Source organism: Lepisosteus platostomus, chromosome 18 (genome assembly GCF_059453375.1).
Source record: "Lepisosteus platostomus isolate fLepPlt1 chromosome 18, fLepPlt1.hap1, whole genome shotgun sequence".
Lineage (NCBI taxonomy): Eukaryota > Metazoa > Chordata > Actinopteri > Semionotiformes > Lepisosteidae > Lepisosteus > Lepisosteus platostomus.
The window spans coordinates 16,752,169-16,769,782 of NC_142628.1; the positions used below are offsets into that span (position 1 = coordinate 16,752,169).

At 50.7% G+C, this 17,614-nt stretch overlaps 2 protein-coding genes and 1 long non-coding RNA gene across 10 annotated transcripts in view; all 3 read left to right on the top strand.

The window, feature by feature from the left end:
• The first annotated feature begins 3,672 nt into the window (after nucleotides 1-3,672).
• LOC148645814 (transmembrane protein 80-like) lies at nucleotides 3,673-13,063 on the top strand. Of its 4 annotated transcripts, none has more exons than XR_015928133.1 (7): nucleotides 3,674-3,762; nucleotides 4,772-4,788; nucleotides 5,134-5,227; nucleotides 5,896-5,988; nucleotides 10,198-10,399; nucleotides 12,586-12,699; nucleotides 12,921-13,063. XR_015928133.1 is itself a non-coding variant. In XM_088611413.1 (6 exons), exons 1-6 carry the CDS (start codon nucleotides 3,744-3,746, stop codon nucleotides 12,596-12,598), a joined length of 438 nt encoding a protein of 145 aa, XP_088467539.1. In that variant the 5' UTR covers nucleotides 3,674-3,743; the 3' UTR covers nucleotides 12,599-13,063. The 4 variants fall into 4 exon arrangements, 2 of the variants coding, with proteins under 2 accessions (XP_088467538.1, XP_088467539.1); XR_015928132.1 differs by having other exon boundaries at nucleotides 12,926-13,063; XM_088611413.1 differs by having other exon boundaries at nucleotides 12,586-13,063.
• Nucleotides 5,641-5,878, top strand: LOC148645815 (uncharacterized). Its single transcript, XR_015928137.1, has 3 exons — nucleotides 5,641-5,669; nucleotides 5,733-5,765; nucleotides 5,807-5,878. It is a non-coding gene; the product is annotated as an uncharacterized LOC148645815 (long non-coding RNA).
• A 168-nt stretch (nucleotides 13,064-13,231) lies between the features above and the next one.
• Nucleotides 13,232-17,614, top strand: part of eps8l2 (EPS8 signaling adaptor L2) — a 66,252-nt gene continuing 61,869 nt past the window's right edge. For 2 of the 5 annotated variants that reach the window (XM_088611357.1, XM_088611360.1), the window contains exon 1: nucleotides 13,233-14,060. The gene's annotated coding sequence lies outside the window, so the exon portion shown is untranslated. Of the gene's footprint in view, nucleotides 14,061-17,614 lie in introns of all 5 variants that reach the window. The other 3 variants (XM_088611355.1, XM_088611356.1, XM_088611359.1) reach the window with 3 other exon arrangements.

Consider the following 17,614-nt stretch of genomic DNA (forward strand, 5'->3'; position numbering starts at 1 on the left):
CAGGAGTAAAGAGAGGGTAGAGATACAGGAGTAAAGAGAGGGTAGAGATACAGGAGTAAAGAGAGAGTAGAGATACAGGAGTAAAGAGAGGGTAGAGATACAGCAGTAAAGAGAGGGTAGAGATACAGCAGTAAAGAGAGGGTAGAGATACAGCAGTAAAGAGAGGGTAGAGATACAGGAGTAAAGAGAGGGTAGAGATACAGGAGTAAAGAGAGAGTAGAGATACAGGAGTAAAGAGAGGGTAGAAATACAGGAGTAAAGAGAGGGTAGAGATACAGCAGTAAAGAGAGGGTAGAGATACAGGAGTAAAGAGAGGGTAGAGATACAGCAGTAAAGAGAGAGTAGAGATACAGGTGTAAAGAGAGAGTAGAAATACAGCAGTATAGAGAAGGTAGAGATACAGGAGTAAAGAGAGGGTAGAGATACAGCAGTAAAGAGAGGGTAGAGATACAGGAGTAAAGAGAGGGTAGAGATACAGGTGTAAAGAGAGGGTAGAGATACAGGAGTAAAGAGAGGGTAGAGATACAGGTGTAAAGAGAGGGTAGTGATACAGGAGAAAAGAGAGGGTAGAGATACAGCAGTATAGAGAGGGTAGAGATACAGGAGTAAAGAGAGGGTAGAGATACAGGAGTAAAGAGAGGGTAGAGATACAGCAGTAAAGAGAGGGTAGAGATACAGGAGTAAAGAGAGGGTAGAGATACAGCAGTAAAGAGAGGGTAGAGATACAGGAGTAAAGAGAGGGTAGAGATACAGCAGTAAAGAGAGGGTAGAGATACAGGAGAAAAGAGAGGGTAGAGATACAGGAGTAAAGAGAGGGTAGAGATACAGGAGAAAAGAGAGGGTAGAGATACAGGAGTAAAGAGAGGGTAGAGATACAGGAGAAAAGAGAGGGTAGAGATACAGGAGTAAAGAGAGGGTAGAGATACAGCAGTAAAGAGAGGGTAGAGATACAGCAGTAAAGAGAGAGTAGAGATACAGGAGTAAAGAGAGAGTAGAGATACGGGAGTAAAGAGAGGGTAGAGATACAGCAGTAATTAAAGGTTAGATATACAGCAGTAAAGAGAGGGTAGAGATACAGGAGTAAAGAGAGGGTAGAGATACAGGAGTAAAGAGAGAGTAGAGATACAGGAGTAAAGAGAGGGTAGAGATACAGCAGTAAAGAGAGGGTAGAGATACAGCAGTAAAGAGAGGGTAGAGATACAGCAGTAAAGAGAGGGTAGAGATACAGGTGTAAAGAGAGGGTAGAGATACAGCAGTAAAGAGAGGGTAGATAAACAGCAGTAAAGAGAGAGTAGAGATACAGGAGTAAAGAGAGGGTAGAGATACAGGAGTAAAGAGAGGGTAGAGATACAGCAGTAAAGAGAGGGTAGAGATACAGGTGTAAAGAGAGGGTAGAGATACAGCAGTAAAGAGAGGGTAGATAAACAGCAGTAAAGAGAGGGTAGAGATACAGGAGTAAAGAGAGAGTAGAGATACAGGAGTAAAGAGAGGGTAGAGATACAGGAGTAAAGAGAGGGTAGAGATACAGGAGTAAAGAGAGGGTAGAGATACAGGAGTAAAGAGAGGGTAGAGATACAGGAGTAAAGAGAGGGTAGAGATACAGCAGTAAAGAGAGGGTAGAGATACAGGAGTAAAGAGAGGGTAGAGATACAGGAGTAAAGAGAGGGTAGAGATACAGCAGTAAAGAGAGGGTAGAGATACAGGTGTAAAGAGAGGGTAGAGATACAGCAGTAAAGAGAGGGTAGATAAACAGCAGTAAAGAGAGGGTAGAGATACAGGAGTAAAGAGAGGGTAGAGATACAGGAGTAAAGAGAGAGTAGAGATACAGGAGTAAAGAGAGGGTAGAGATACAGGAGTAAAGAGAGGGTAGATAAACAGCAGTAAAGAGAGGGTAGAGATACAGCAGTAAAGAGAGGGTAGAGATACAGGAGTAAAGAGAGGGTAGAGATACAGCAGTAAAGAGAGAGTAGAGATACAGGTGTAAAGAGAGAGTAGAAATACAGCAGTAAAGAGAGGGTAGAGATACAGCAGTATAGAGAGGGTAGAGATACAGCAGTAAAGAGAGAGTAGAGATACAGCAGTAAAGAGAGAGTATAGATACAGGAGTAAAGAGAGGGTAGATAAACAGCAGTAAAGAGAGGGTAGAGATACAGCAGTAAAGAGAGAGTAGAGATACAGCAGTAAAGAGAGAGTAGTGATACAGGAGTAAAGAGAGGGTAGAGATACAGGAGTAAAGAGAGGGTAGAGATACAGCAGTAAAGAGAGGGTAGAGATACAGGAGTAAAGAGAGGGTAGAGATACAGGTGTAAAGAGAGGGTAGAGATACAGCAGTAAAGAGAGGGTAGATAAACAGCAGTAAAGAGAGGGTAGAGATACAGCAGTAAAGAGAGGGTAGAGATACAGCAGTAAAGAGAGGGTAGAGATACAGCAGTAAAGAGAGAGTATAGATACAGGAGTAAAGAGAGGGTAGAGATACAGCAGTAAAGAGAGGGTAGAGATACAGGAGTAAAGAGAGGGTAGAGATACAGGAGTAAAGAGAGGGTAGAGATACAGGAGTAAAGAGAGGGTAGAGATACAGGTGTAAAGAGAGGGTAGAGATACAGGAGTAAAGAGATGGTAGAGATACAGCAGTAAAGAGAGGGTAGAGATACAGGAGTAAAGAGAGGGTAGAGATACAGGTGTAAAGAGAGGGTAGAGATACAGCAGTAAAGAGAGGGTAGATAAACAGCAGTAAAGAGAGGGTAGAGATACAGCAGTAAAGAGAGGGTAGATTAACAGCAGTAAAGAGAGGGTAGAGATAAAGGAGTAAAGAGAGGGTAGAGATACAGCAGTAAAGAGAGGGTAGAGATACAGCAGTAAAGAGAGGGTAGAGATACAGGAGTACAGAGAGGGTAGAGATACAGCAGTAAAGAGAGGGTAGAGATACAGGAGTACAGAGAGGGTAGAGATACAGCAGTAAAGAGAGGGTAGAGATACAGCAGTAAAGAGAGGGTAGAGATACAGGAGTAAAGAGAGGGTAGAGATACAGGAGTAAAGAGAGGGTAGAGATACAGGAGTAAAGAGAGGGTAGATAAACAGTAGTAAAGAGAGGGTAGAGATACAGCAGTAAAGAGAGAGTAGAGATACAGGTGTAAAGAGAGAGTAGAAATACAGCAGTAAAGAGAGGGTAGAGATACAGGTGTAAAGAGAGGGTAGAGATAGGGTATAGGTACAGAGAGGGTAGAGATACAGCAGTATAGAGAGGGTAGAGATAGGGTATAGGTACAGAGAGGGTATTGGCCCCTTTACTGCACGGGATGTTTTATGTTTTAAGTCTGGAGCGTTTTTTTTTCCTCTAAATTGACACTAAGGGCGAATGTTAAGATTTTAATCCTGAAATATTGACAATTATGCCCAAACTGCGCGCTTCTCGTCGTGCACATGAGGGTCAGAGTGCAAGACGCAAAGGAACAAGGAGTCACCCGTGTTGTATCATCGGTCCGTGATGCATGTATATAAAACACGACCGAGTTCTATTGTTTTGACTTCTTTATTGAACTTACTTTGTTATTGAGAGTCCTCCCAGGCGCCTCTCGACCGTCTCTCACGTGCTTCCCGCACTTTCTGACAGGTCACGTGGTACAGCGCCGCTACGCAGGGAGCCGCGCTGCTCGCCTCTGGCGGAACGTTCAGAGCGCTGCCGCTGGCCCGGACGGACCGGTCATAGTGCGACACTCCGGCGGATCACAACACTGCTGCTCAAGATGGCGGCCGCGAGAGGAGGTGGGTGGATGCGTTGCTATAGAGATACCTTACCGCAGAACGCAAGCTACATAAACAGTAATGAAAACATCAAAACGCAAAACATTATCTAACTACAAGAGATGATGTACATACGACTGTCCATGACAGCAGTCCGTTGTTGAATACGGCGTTCAAATATTTTATTATAAAACACAAATCCACATCTGCAAATCGATTTATTGTACCTATGGGGAAACAGGTTTCTCGATTTAATAATAATAATAATAATAATTGCTTACACTTATATAGCGCTTTTTCTGGACACTCCACTCAAAGCGCTTTACAGGTAATGGGGACTCCCCTCCACCACCACCAGTGTGCAGCCCCACCTGGATGATGCGACGGCAGCCATAGTGCGCCAGAACGCTCCCCACACACCAGCGATCAGTGGGGAGGAGAGCAGAGTAATGAAGCCAGTTCACAGAGGGGGATTGTTAGGAGGCCATGATTGATAACAGCCGATGGGGAAATTTGGCCAGGATGCCGGGGTTACACCCCTACTCTTTTCGAGAAACACCCTGGGATTTTTAATGACCACAGAGAGTCAGGACCTCGGTTTTACGTCTCATCCGAAGGACGGCGCCTGTTTACAGTATAGTGTCCCCGTCACCATACTGGGGCATTAGGACCCACATGAGCCGCAGAGTTAGCGCCCCCTGCTGGCCCCACTAACACCTCTTCCAGCAGCAGCCTTAGTTTTTCCCAGGAGGTCTCCCTTCCAGGTACTGACCAGGCTGCTGAGCTTCAGTGGGTTGCCAGTTGTGAGTTGCAGGGTGATATGGCTGCTGAATTTAAATTTAAGTTTACTTTGTGATTCCAGTTCTTGTCAATTTCTCCTGTTATTGGATTGAGAGCTAAGCAAGTGTCTTCGTTTTTAAAACAGATGTTGAGAAACGACTTAAATAGCTGTTTCAGTAATATAATAAAATGTTTGTGATAAAAATGGATCTTTCAGGTGGTGAGATAAATCACTGTTCTTCTTTCACAGGGAGATCGGCTGTTGTTGTATCCTTTCCTGTGTGTCTTTGTTACTGCACCTGGAGAGTTTGATACCGGGGGCTGGGAGCAGGGAGTCTCCTGTCAGGACCAGAGTCCAGCAGGGGGCGCTGTCTGCCCTGGCCCCTGGGAGGAGCAGGACTTTACCTGCCAGGGAGATTCTGGCTGAGAGGCGCTCGGTCACAAGCCCACAGTGAGTGGGGCGGCAGTGAGGCCCCACTTTCACAGTGTGTATTCACCAGTGGATGTTCTGAAGCACTATTTACCTGTTTCAACTGAGATACAAGAGCGTTGTGCTGTGATGGAGTCTGTGTCCTGTCTTGAGCTGTGGTCAGTTTCCTTAGTGCTGGCCAGCTGTCCTCAGTGCCCCTGCAGGTACTGTTCTACCTGACTGGCCTCTGCTTCGCCTTCTACTGCCTCTGCACAGTGCTCATGGTCATCTACAAGAGTGAGTATCTGTCTGACCACCACACTGCTCATGGTCATCTACAAGAGTGAGTGTCTGTCTGACCACCACACTGCTCATGGTCATCTACAAGAGTGAGTGTCTGTCTGACCACCACACTGCTCATGGTCATCTACAATAGTGAGTGTCTGTCTGACCACCACACTGCTCATGGTCATCTACAAGAGTGAGTATCTGTCTGACCACCACACTGCTCATGGTCATCTACAAGAGTGAGTGTCTGTCTGACCACCACACTGCTCATGGTCATCTACAAGAGTGAGTGTCTGTCTGACCACCACAGTGCTCATGGTCATCTACAAGAGTGAGTATGCAGGTGTGCTTAGTGACCTGTGCTCTGTGTGTCCAGGTGTGCCGAGTGACCTGTGCTCTATGTGTCCAGGTGTGCTGAGTGACCGGAGTGACCTGTGGTCTGTGTGTCGAGGTGTGTTGAGTGACCTGTGCTCTCTGTGTCAGTGACCTGAGTAACCCTGGTCTGTGTCTCCAGGTGTGTTGAGTGACCTGTGCTCTGTGTGTCCAGGTGTGCTGAGTGACCTGAGTAACCCTGGTCTGTGTGTCCAGGTGTGTTGAGTGACCTGTGCTCTGTGTGTTCAGGTGTGCTGAGTGACCCGAGTGACCTGAGTGACCTGTGCTCTGTGTCCTGTGTCCAGGCCAGGTGCTCAGCTATCCTGACAGGGACCTGGCGCTTGACCTGGCTCTGCTGTTCCTCATGGCAGTGCTGGAGGCTGTCAGGCTGTACTGGGGTGAGAACCTGATACTGGACAACACCTCCCCTCCTCTCTAACCCTCACCCAACACTCCTTCTTCTCTAACTAACCCCAACCCACCACTCCCCCCTTCTCTAACCCTCACCCAACACTCCTTCTTCTCTAACTAACCCCAACCCACCACTCCCCCCTTCTCTAACCCTCACCCAACACTCCTTCTTCTCTCACTAACCCCAACCCACCACTCCCCCTTCTCTAACCCTCACCCAACACTCCTTCTTCTCTCACTAACCCCAACCCACCACTCCCCCCTTCTCTAACCCTCACCCAACACTCCTTCTTCTCTAACTAACCCCAACCCACCACTCCCCCCTTCTCTAACCCTCACCCAACACTCCTTCTTCTCTAACTAACCCCAACCCACCACTCCCCCCTCTCTAACCCTCACCCAACACTCCCTCTTCTCTAACTAACCCCAACCCAACACACTAACCCTCACCCACCACTCCCCCCTTCTCTAACCCTCACCCAACACTCCTTCTTCTCTAACTAACCCCAACCCACCACTCCCCCCTTCTCTAACCCTCACTCAACACTCCTTCTTCTCTAACTAACCCCAACCCACCACTCCCCCCTTCTCTAACCCTCACCCAACACTCCTTCTTCTCTAACTAACCCCAACCCACCACTCCCCCCTTCTCTAACCCTCACCCAACACTCCTTCTTCTCTCACTAACCCCAACCCACCACTCCCCCCTTCTCTAACCCTCACCCAACACTCCTTCTTCTCTCACTAACCCCAACCCACCACTCCCCCCTTCTCTAACCCTCACCCAACACTCCTTCTTCTCTAACTAACCCCAACCCAACACTCCCCCCTTCTCTAACCCTCACCCAACACTCCTTCTCTCACTAACCCCAACCCACCACTCCCCCCTTCTCTAACCCTCACCCAACACTCCCTCTTCTCTAACTAACCCCAACCCACCACTCCCCCCTCTCTAACCCTCACCCAACACTCCCTCTTCTCTAACTAACCCCAACCCACCACTCCCCCCTTCTCTAACCCTCACCCAACACTCCTTCTTCTCTAACTAACCCCAACCCACCACTCCCCCTTCTCTAACCCTCACCCAACACTCCTTCTTCTCTAACTAACCCCAACCCAACACTCCCTCTTCTCTAACCCTCACCCAACACTCCTTCTTCTCTAACTAACCCCAACCCACCACTCCCCCTTCTCTAACCCTCACCCAACACTCCCTCTTCTCTAACTAACCCCAACCCAACACACTAACCCTCACCCAACACTCCTTCTTCTCTAACTAACCCCAACCCACCACTCCCCCCTCTCTAACCCTCACCCAACACTCCTTCTTCTCTAACTAACCCCAACCCACCACTCCCCCCTTCTCTAACCCTCACCCAACACTCCTTCTTCTCTAACTAACCCCAACCCACCACTCCCCCCTTCTCTAACCCTCACCCAACACTCCTTCTTCTCTCACTAACCCCAACCCACCACTCCCCCCTTCTCTAACCCTCACCCAACACTCCCTCTTCTCTAACTAACCCCAACCCACCACTCCCCCTTCTCTAACCCTCACCCAACACTCCTTCTTCTCTAACTAACCCCAACCCACCACTCCCCCCCTCTCTAACCCTCACCCAACACTCCTTCTTCTCTAACTAACCCCAACCCACCACTCCCCCCTTCTCTAACCCTCACCCAACACTCCTTCTTCTCTCACTAACCCCAACCCACCACTCCCCCCTCTCTAACCCTCACCCAACACTCCTTCTTCTCTAACTAACCCCAACCCACCACTCCCCCCTCTCTAACCCTCACCCAACACTCCTTCTTCTCTAACTAACCCCAACCCACCACTCCCCCCTTCTCTAACCCTCACTCAACACTCCTTCTTCTCTAACTAACCCCAACCCACCACTCCCCCCTTCTCTAACCCTCACCCAACACTCCTTCTTCTCTAACTAACCCCAACCCACCACTCCCCCCCTCTCTAACCCTCACCCAACACTCCTTCTTCTCTAACTAACCCCAACCCACCACTCCCCCCTTCTCTAACCCTCACCCAACACTCCTTCTTCTCTAACTAACCCCAACCCACCACTCCCCCTTCTCTAACCCTCACCCAACACTCCTTCTTCTCTAACTAACCCCAACCCACCACTCCCCCCTTCTCTAACCCTCACCCAACACTCCTTCTTCTCTAACTAACCCCAACCCACCACTCCCGCCTTCTCTAACCCTCACCCAACACTCCCTCTTCTCTAACTAACCCCAACCCACCACTCCCCCCTTCTCTAACCCTCACCCAACACTCCTTCTTCTCTAACTAACCCCAACCCACCACTCCCCCCTTCTCTAACCCTCACCCAACACTCCCTCTTCTCTAACTAACCCCAACCCAACACACTAACCCTCACCCACCACTCCCCCCTTCTCTAACCCTCACCCAACACTCCTTCTTCTCTAACTAACCCCAACCCACCACTCCCCCCTTCTCTAACCCTCACCCAACACTCCTTCTTCTCTCACTAACCCCAACCCACCACTCCCGCCTTCTCTAACCCTCACCCAACACTCCCTCTTCTCTAACTAACCCCAACCCAACACACTAACCCTCACCCACCACTCCCCCCTTCTCTAACCCTCACCCAACACTCCCTCTTCTCTAACTAACCCCAACCCAACACACTAACCCTCACCCACCACTCCCCCCTTCTCTAACCCTCACCCAACACTCCTTCTTCTCTAACTAACCCCAACCCACCACTCCCCCCTCTCTAACCCTCACCCAACACTCCTTCTTCTCTCACTAACCCCAACCCACCACTCCCGCCTTCTCTAACCCTCACCCAACACTCCCTCTTCTCTAACTAACCCCAACCCAACACACTAACCCTCACCCACCACTCCCCCCTTCTCTAACCCTCACCCAACACTCCCTCTTCTCTAACTAACCCCAACCCAACACACTAACCCTCACCCACCACTCCCCCTTCTCTAACCCTCACCCAACACTCCTTCTTCTCTAACTAACCCCAACCCACCACTCCCCCCTTCTCTAACCCTCACCCAACACTCCCTCTTCTCTAACTAACCCCAACCCACCACTCCCCCCTTCTCTAACCCTCACCCAACACTCCCTCTTCTCTAACTAACCCCAACCCAACACCACCCTCCTCTCTTACCATCAATCACTCAAGGTTTATTGATCAATGCACGAACAGTACAGAAGACAGCGGTGTTATTGGCAATGAAATGCTTTGTCCGCGAGCTCGTTGAGAGGGATAGAGGAGAAGAAGGACAGGACTTTATAGGGATTAGGTTAGGATTCCGATACAATAAATTACACAATAGTAATTAACAGTACAATTACAGATTGTGCAAAGGTAACACAAGGAGATATGGTAGGATAGGAGGTATTTAGCTCTGTTCTTTTGTGTCCTGAGAGTGCAAAGTGACAGGAGGGCGCCGGAGCACCCTGCCAGTTCAAGCAGGTCGCCTGTTCGCCAGCGGCTGTTTGGGTAACTGCAGGCGTCTGCTGTGGTTGACTGTTTAGCATCTTACTGCCTGGAGGAAGAAGCTGTTTCGAAACCTGGTGGTCTTGGCCTCGGTATCGTTTTCCAGATGGTAGTAGAGAGAACAAGCTGTGGTTAGGGTGCCTGGGGTCCCTGAGGACAGACCTGGCCTTCTTGAGGCATCTGACACAGTAGATATCCTCCATGATCGGTAGCGCACAGCCAGTGGTGTTCTGAGGCAGTTTCACCCCCCTCTGGAGCACCTTGCGCCCTCGGGCGGAGCAGTTACCACACCAGACAGCGCTGCAGCCGGTAAGGATGCTCTCAGTGGTGCACCTGTAGAAGTCGGTCAGGATGTGAGACGGCATGCCCAACTTCTTTACTCTGTGGAGGAAGAACAGGCGCTGCTGTGCTGTCTTGGCTACGAGGTTGGTGTGGTGGGTCCAGGTTAGATCGTCTGTGATGTTGACACCTAGGAATTTGAAACCGTTGACTCTCTCCTCTGCGGACCCGCTGATGTGAATGGGTGCATGGTCTATTCTTCAATGCTTCCTGTAGTCCACAGTCAACTCCTCAGTCATGCTGGTGTTCAGAGAGAGGTAACTAACCCCAACCCAGCACTCCTCCCTCTCTTACTGGGGCTGCTTGTCTTGTTTGTGGGAGATTCACTCTCCTGTTGCCTCCTGTCTCTTTCTTCAGGTGTCAGAGGGAACCTGAAGGAGAGTCAGCAGTCAGTGGGGATCTGCCTGGCCATCACGCTGGCCTCTGTCCTCCTGTCCATCTACTTCCTGCTGTGGCAGACGTACGTCCTGCGGGCGGACGTGATCCTGAACGCCATCCTGCTGAGCCTCTATGGCCTGCAGAGCATCGTGGGCCTCATCACCATCGCCAGCTTCGCCAGGTCAGCACCCAGACACAGCACTGGCACTGAGACTACCAGTCCAGCGCACCTGTCAGAGTAACACTCCCTCATCAGAGCTGTAGATACTGTAGACACTCAGTCCAGCTCCTCTGTAACTTCACACTAACACTCCCTCATCAGAGCTGTAGATACTGTAGAGACACTCAGTCCAGCTCATCTGTAACGTCACACTAACACTCCCTCATCAGAGCTGTAGATACTGTAGACACTCAGTCCAGCTCCTCTGTAACTTCACACTAACACTCCCTCATCAGAGCTGTAGATACTGTAGAGACACTCAGTCCAGCTCATCTGTAACGTCACACTAACACTCCCTCATCAGAGCTGGAGATACTGTAGACACTCAGTCCAGCTCCTCTGTAACTTCACACTAACACTCCCTCATCAGAGCTGGAGATACTGTAGACACTCAGTCCAGCTCCTCTGTAACTTCACACTAACACTCCCTCATCAGAGCTGTAGATACTGTAGAGACACTCAGTCCAGCTCATCTGTAACTTCACACTAACACTCCCTCATCAGAGCTGTAATACTGTAGACACTCAGTCCAGCTCCTCTGTAACTTCACACTAACACTCCCTCATCAGAGCTGTAGATACTGTAGACACTCAGTCCAGCTCCTCTGTAACTTCACACTAACACTCCCTCATCAGAGCTGTAGATACTGTAGACACTCAGTCCAGCTCCTCTGTAACTTCACACTAACACTCCCTCATCAGAGCTGTAATACTGTAGACACTCAGTCCAGCTCCTCTGTAACTTCACACTAACACTCCCTCATCAGAGCTGTAGATACTGTAGACACTCAGTCCAGCTCCTCTGTAACTTCACACTAACACTCCCTCATCAGAGCTGTAGATACTGTAGACACTCAGTCCAGCTCCTCTGTAACTTCACACTAACACTCCCTCATCAGAGCTGGAGATACTGTAGAGACACTCAGTCCAGCTCCTCTGTAACTTCACACTAACACTCCCTCATCAGAGCTGTAGATACTGTAGACACTCAGTCCAGCTCCTCTGTAACTTCACACTAACACTCCCTCATCAGAGCTGGAGATACTGTAGAGACACTCAGTCCAGCTCATCTGTAACTTCACACTAACACTCCCTCATCAGAGCTGTAGATACTGTAGACACTCAGTCCAGCTCCTCTGTAACTTCACACTAACACTCCCTCATCAGAGCTGTAGATACTGTAGACACTCAGTCCAGCTCCTCTGTAACTTCACACTAACACTCCCTCATCAGAGCTGGAGATACTGTAGAGACACTCAGTCCAGCTCATCTGTAACTTCACACTAACACTCCCTCATCAGAGCTGGAGATACAGTAGACACTCAGTCCAGCTCCTCTGTAACTTCACACTAACACTCCCTCATCAGAGCTGGAGATACTGTAGACACTCAGTCCAGCTCCTCTGTAACTTCACACTAACACTCCCTCATCAGAGCTGTAGATACTGTAGAGACACTCAGTCCAGCTCATCTGTAACTTCACACTAACACTCCCTCATCAGAGCTGGAGATACAGTAGACACTCAGTCCAGCTCCTCTGTAACTTCACACTAACACTCCCTCATCAGAGCTGGAGATACTGTAGACACTCAGTCCAGCTCCTCTGTAACTTCACACTAACACTCCCTCATCAGAGCTGTAGATACTGTAGAGACACTCAGTCCAGCTCCTCTGTAACTTCACACTAACACTCCCTCATCAGAGCTGGAGATACTGTAGAGACACTCAGTCCAGCTCCTCTGTAACTTCACACTAACACCCTCATCAGAGCTGTAGATACTGTAGAGACACTCAGTCCAGCTCCTCTGTAACTTCACACTAACACTCCCTCATCAGAGCTGTAGATACTGTAGAGACACTCAGTCCAGCTCATCTGTAACTTCACACTAACACTCCCTCATCAGAGCTGTAGATACTGTAGAGACACTCAGTCCAGCTCCTCTGTAACTTCACACTAACACTCCCTCATCAGAGCTGGAGATACTGTAGACACTCAGTCCAGCTCCTCTGTAACTTCACACTAACACTCCCTCATCAGAGCTGTAGATACTGTAGACACTCAGTCTGGCTCATTGTGTCTGAAGTGTTGCTCTTATTTCCAGGCCCTGCTGAGCTCTGATGGAGTTGTGTGTCTGTCTTTGTGTTGCAGGGCCTATGCCTGAAGAGCTGGTGACTCTTTGCTGTGTCCAGCCCTCAGCCCTTCACCTCAGGCCTGTCAGCTGAGCCCCGAGACACAGACAGGGACCCCGCCTGCGTGCTGCAGGTTCAGGAAGGCAGTTAGTTCGTCTCTGACTTGTAACAGGACAGAGGGCACTGGAGACTGGATCAGTGTGAAACCTGTGTACTGGGGCACATGGCCCAGGGTTCAGGCAGTGTGCTTTAATCCTTATTGCATCACAAGACCATTCCTTGTTTTTTACTTACAGAATATGCTGTGTATTTATATAGATTTTATACAAGTTTCACGTCCTATTTTTTTATCAGTGCAGGTGCAGATGAGAGCGCTGCGTGGGGCGGTGTTGTTTCCAGTTCCTGCCACTAGAGGGCAGCCGTCGCTCAGAAATGTTGTGTTTTAGCGTCGAAATCTCTGTGCTGGAAGTTTCACGATTAAAGTGTTTTGACAGAAATCAATCTTGTCCACATCATTTAACTCCGGATTTCCCCTGCGGACGTTTATTTCACATCTCCCCGGAGTTTCTGATCCGGGCTGTGTTTACAGTAAGCTGCACAAAGCGAGAGAAGCAGAGCAGTACAGCCTGTCCCGCTGCAGCAGTGAGGATTTCAAGCACTGGGGAAAAGGGCTGAAACACCTGGACCCAGGGCCGCCGGCCTCTGTCTGTCTGTAAAGACAGCAGCTGCGTGTCGGACAGGTGCTGCGGCCGCAGTCATGGACAGATCTGGGCGGGGGAGGAGTTTCCAGACGAAGCTCTCGGTTTCCGGTCGATCTGCGCCCCATCCCCGCCCGTGGTCGACAGCTCGGGTCGCCGGTCCTGCGCCGGGGCGCCTGAGTGCTGTCTGTGTGGAGTTTGCATGTTCTCCTCGTGTTTGCATGGCTTTACTTCGGGTGCTTCGATTTCCCCTCACAGTACAAACACAATTTTTTATTTGTATCAGCCGGCCCTGGTGTGAGTGTGTGTCTGTGTGACTGGCGTCCCGTCCCCGGTGTACCCGCCTTGCGCCCGGTGCTGCTGGGATAGACTCCGACTGTGAGCTGGAAGAAGCGGTTAGACGCTGGGGGGGCTGGCGGCCTCTCGCGGATGTCCCGGGAACAGCAGCTTGAGACACCTGACCCCCCCAGAGCTCCTCCCCTGCTGTCGCGCAGGTAGAGTTACCTGTCGCTCACCTGCCCTGGACCGGACTGGACTGGCCGCCTCTCCCGGGACTCTCTCGACAGCGGGCAACACACGCGTCTGCTTCCCGGCTCGGGCTCTGTTCGGGTGCCGGTTCTCGGAGTGACACGGGCGCGCCGCCCCGAGCAAGGTTCAGCCACGCGTGGCAGCAGACGGGCCGCCCACGGGCTGGAATGGAGCCCTGAGCTCGAGCCTTAGACTTCCACAGCGGGACACGGGACACGGCACACGGAGAGCACCTCGGGGACGTCGAAGAAAGCACTGTGGGTCTCCGGTAAGGCGCTGACTTTGGCGTGCGAGCTTTGAGTGGGAGTGGGAGTGGGTACCGTGAAGCCCAGCAGCCCTGTGTGTTTGTGTGGACAGCGTCGCCCCTGGCTACCTCTTCACCTCCCCGGGACACCCGAGTCTCTCCGGCTCCGCACCCAGCCCACGTCCCGCCGCGCGTCAGATCCACGGGCAGCCCGTTGCCAGGGCGCCGGTTCTAGAACACAGCGCGACCGCGTCATGTATAATAGATGCGCGCTCTGGCCCTGCGTGGAAACACGACCCCGACGCGTCCCGTCCCGACCGCACTACGCTCCGGAGCGGCGAGTTTGTCTGCAGATTAAACATTTTAAATGTTGGAGGAAAAGAGTTCTTTACTCGCGGGGAGTATTTATCTTCCAGCTCTGCTTGAGCGCGTCTGCTGCCGTGTCTGTGTGCTGGCCAGGACGGCCTGCGGTTTGTGCCTCACAGAACTGCTTTTAATAGGATTTTATTAAGCCCGAGTGTGGTCACGCCTGCCTTCAGTGTTATTTTAATATGGTGTCCTTGACTCGTCACCCTGCATTGTGCTTTTACTCTGCTATGTTGTGACACACTGTTGCTGTGCACTGTCACAATGTTATTGTGTCACACTGTTGCTGTGCACTGTCACAGTGTTATTGTGTCACACTGTCACTGTCTCAGTGTCGCTGTGCACTGTGTCAGTGTTATTGTGTCACACTGTCACTGTGCACTGTGTCACAGTGTTATTGTGTCACACTGTCACTGTCTCAGTGTCGCTGTGCACTGTGTCAGTGTTATTGTGTCACACTGTCACTGTGCACTGTGTCACAGTGTTATTGTGTCACACTGTCACTGTCTCAGTGTCGCTGTGCACTGTCAGTGTTATTGTGTCACACTGTCACTGTGCACTGTCACAGTGTTATTGTGTGACACTGTCACTGTGCTGAGTTACTATCTCTGCATCAGAATTCCATGATATCCATCCCCAATCCTGATCCCGAGCAACAGATTCAAAGACATGATTCTGATTTCAGTTTCATTTTTTATTCTGATCCCAGAAGTGTGTCATGAGTCATTCTGATAATGTATCTAATCACAGTGATGGCCATAAAATATTATAAAACCATAATACACAACAATTTACAGTATATATAATATAAAACCAGAAGCACGTCAGCTCTCTGATACTCTCTCTCAGCAAGCTAATACAGAATCAGAGACACAAGAGACAGAGTATCTCAGAGCATAGAGACAGAGGAACTCAGAGCTGAGACAGAGTATCAGAACATGGAGACAGATTAACTCTGAGCTGAGAGACATTGGAGAACAAAGAAAAAGAGCACATCTCTGATCACACTGGCCGTTATTGTACTGTGCTTTAACTGTGATGACCCAGGGTGTTACTGTACTGTTACTGTGATGACACTGGGTGATAGTGTGCTGTGCTGTTACAGTGATGACACTGGTTGTTAGTGTGCTGTGCTGTTACTGTGATGACACTGGGTGTTACTGTGATGATACTGGGTGTTACTGTGCTGCATAGCTGAGTCTTTCCTACTACTTGATGGCTTTTGCCTTCAGAACTTTTGCCTTCACCCCTGATGGCTACTGGCTCTTCACTCTCTGCTGGTCAGTCCTTGGACTTGAGGTCCACTCCAGCCATTGACGTCTCCACTGTACGCCACCGGACCGGGTCTCTCGCTCTCAAGACCAACTCATAGTCTCCAGCGCCTAAGCCTCTCACCCCAGACTCACAGAACCCACAACTCACAACCGCTGGTGCCTCAACCTCATGCACCAGGTTGTACACTCACTGCTGCCAGCGCACATCCCTGTTGCATCACCTCTGCCTTAACTCACACCTCCGATGTTCAGCACACAGCTCCACACCATGCTGTAGTCCCCAGTGCCTCGACCCCGTGCCTCAGACTCACACTTTTCCACATAGACCCTTCCACCCCTCTGTGCTTCCCTTGTAGAGTGAGAGCACTCTGTTGCACTCCTGCTCTCTGGACGGCACTTCTCCCATAGCTCACAGCTCCTGACACACCAGCACAGACCTCCCTGTTCACACTCGTCTCTCACAGCTCCTGACACTCCTCCCTCGTGCCCAGACCTCCCTGTTCACACTCGTCTCTAACTCACAGCTCCTGACGCTCCTCCCTCGTGCCCAGACCTCCCTGTTCACACTCGTCTCTAACTCACAGCTCCTGACGCTCCTCCCTCGTGCCCAGACCTCCCTGTTCACACTCGTCTCTAACTCACAGCTCCTGACGCTCCTCCCTCGTGCCCAGACCTCCCTGTTCACACTCGTCTCTAACTCACAGCTCCTGACGCTCCTCCCTCGTGCCCAGACCTCCCTGTTCACACTCGTCTCTAACTCACAGCTCCTGACGCTCCTCCCTTGTGCCCAGACCTCACAGTTCACACTCGTCTCTAACTCACAGCTCCTGACACTCCTCCCTCGTGCCCAGACCTCACAGTTCACACTCGTCTCTAACTCACAGCTCCTGACAATTCTCCCTCGTGCCCAGACCTCACAGTTCACACTCGTCTCTAACTCACAGCTCCTGACACTCCTCCCTCGTGCCCAGACATCCCTGTTCTCATTGTCTCTAACTCACAGCTCCTGACGCTCCTCCCTCGTGCCCAGACCTCCCTGTTCACACTCGTCTCTAACTCACAGCTCCTGACAATCCTCCCTCGTGCCCAGACCTCCCTGTTCACACTCGTCTCTAACTCACAGCTCCTGACAATCCTCCCTCGTGCCCAGACCTCACAGTTCACATGTCTCTAATCTAGAGATGGTTGTGCCAAACATGTGCTCTCTGGTGTTCACTCACTAGCATAAATCTTACAATTCAACTCTCTGACAGCAGATTTCACAGACAACCCTGCTGTCTCTCACTCTAGAACAGCGTGTGTCTTTAAATAACAACGGATTTCCCACATTCCCAATCCCTCTGGATCAGCTGCTGTTACCTGTCCCCCTCTGTGGCACATGCCGTAAACACACAGTCCGGCCCCCTCCGGAATTACTGTTCCAGTCCTCCTCTTGGACAGCAACACTGCAGCGCTGAGACAGACGCTGCTCGGCCAGCCTGCTGTCTCTGCTGACAGACGCGCGCCCTCTCGCAGCTTCATCCCGATCCCGGCGGGACAGTCAGACACTCTGCTCGCTCTGCTCAGCCTGGGCTTCTGCCTTCCCTGCACACAGACTGCACTGAACACGGGAGCTACCGTTGAGCTCCTTCTCCGGGCTGAGCCCTGCTGCAGTACAGTGGTGCTGTGAGATGCAGTGCAGTAATCCTACAGTGCAGCACTTCCTATCCTACTCTCCTCCCCACATGGCCAGATGGCGCCCGGGCTGGGTACCATCTGAGTTGGATGCTGCATCACCGCCACGGATCCAAGAGGGACATCGTGGACATAGCTATCGTTTAGGAGGAATGTACTGGCCTACAGAGATCTGCACACAGAAGACATGATGACTGGATGGATTAATACCCTCAACGTTTCCTTTTTTTAATTGTATAATGTTAGCATGCCCAAAGGGGTTGG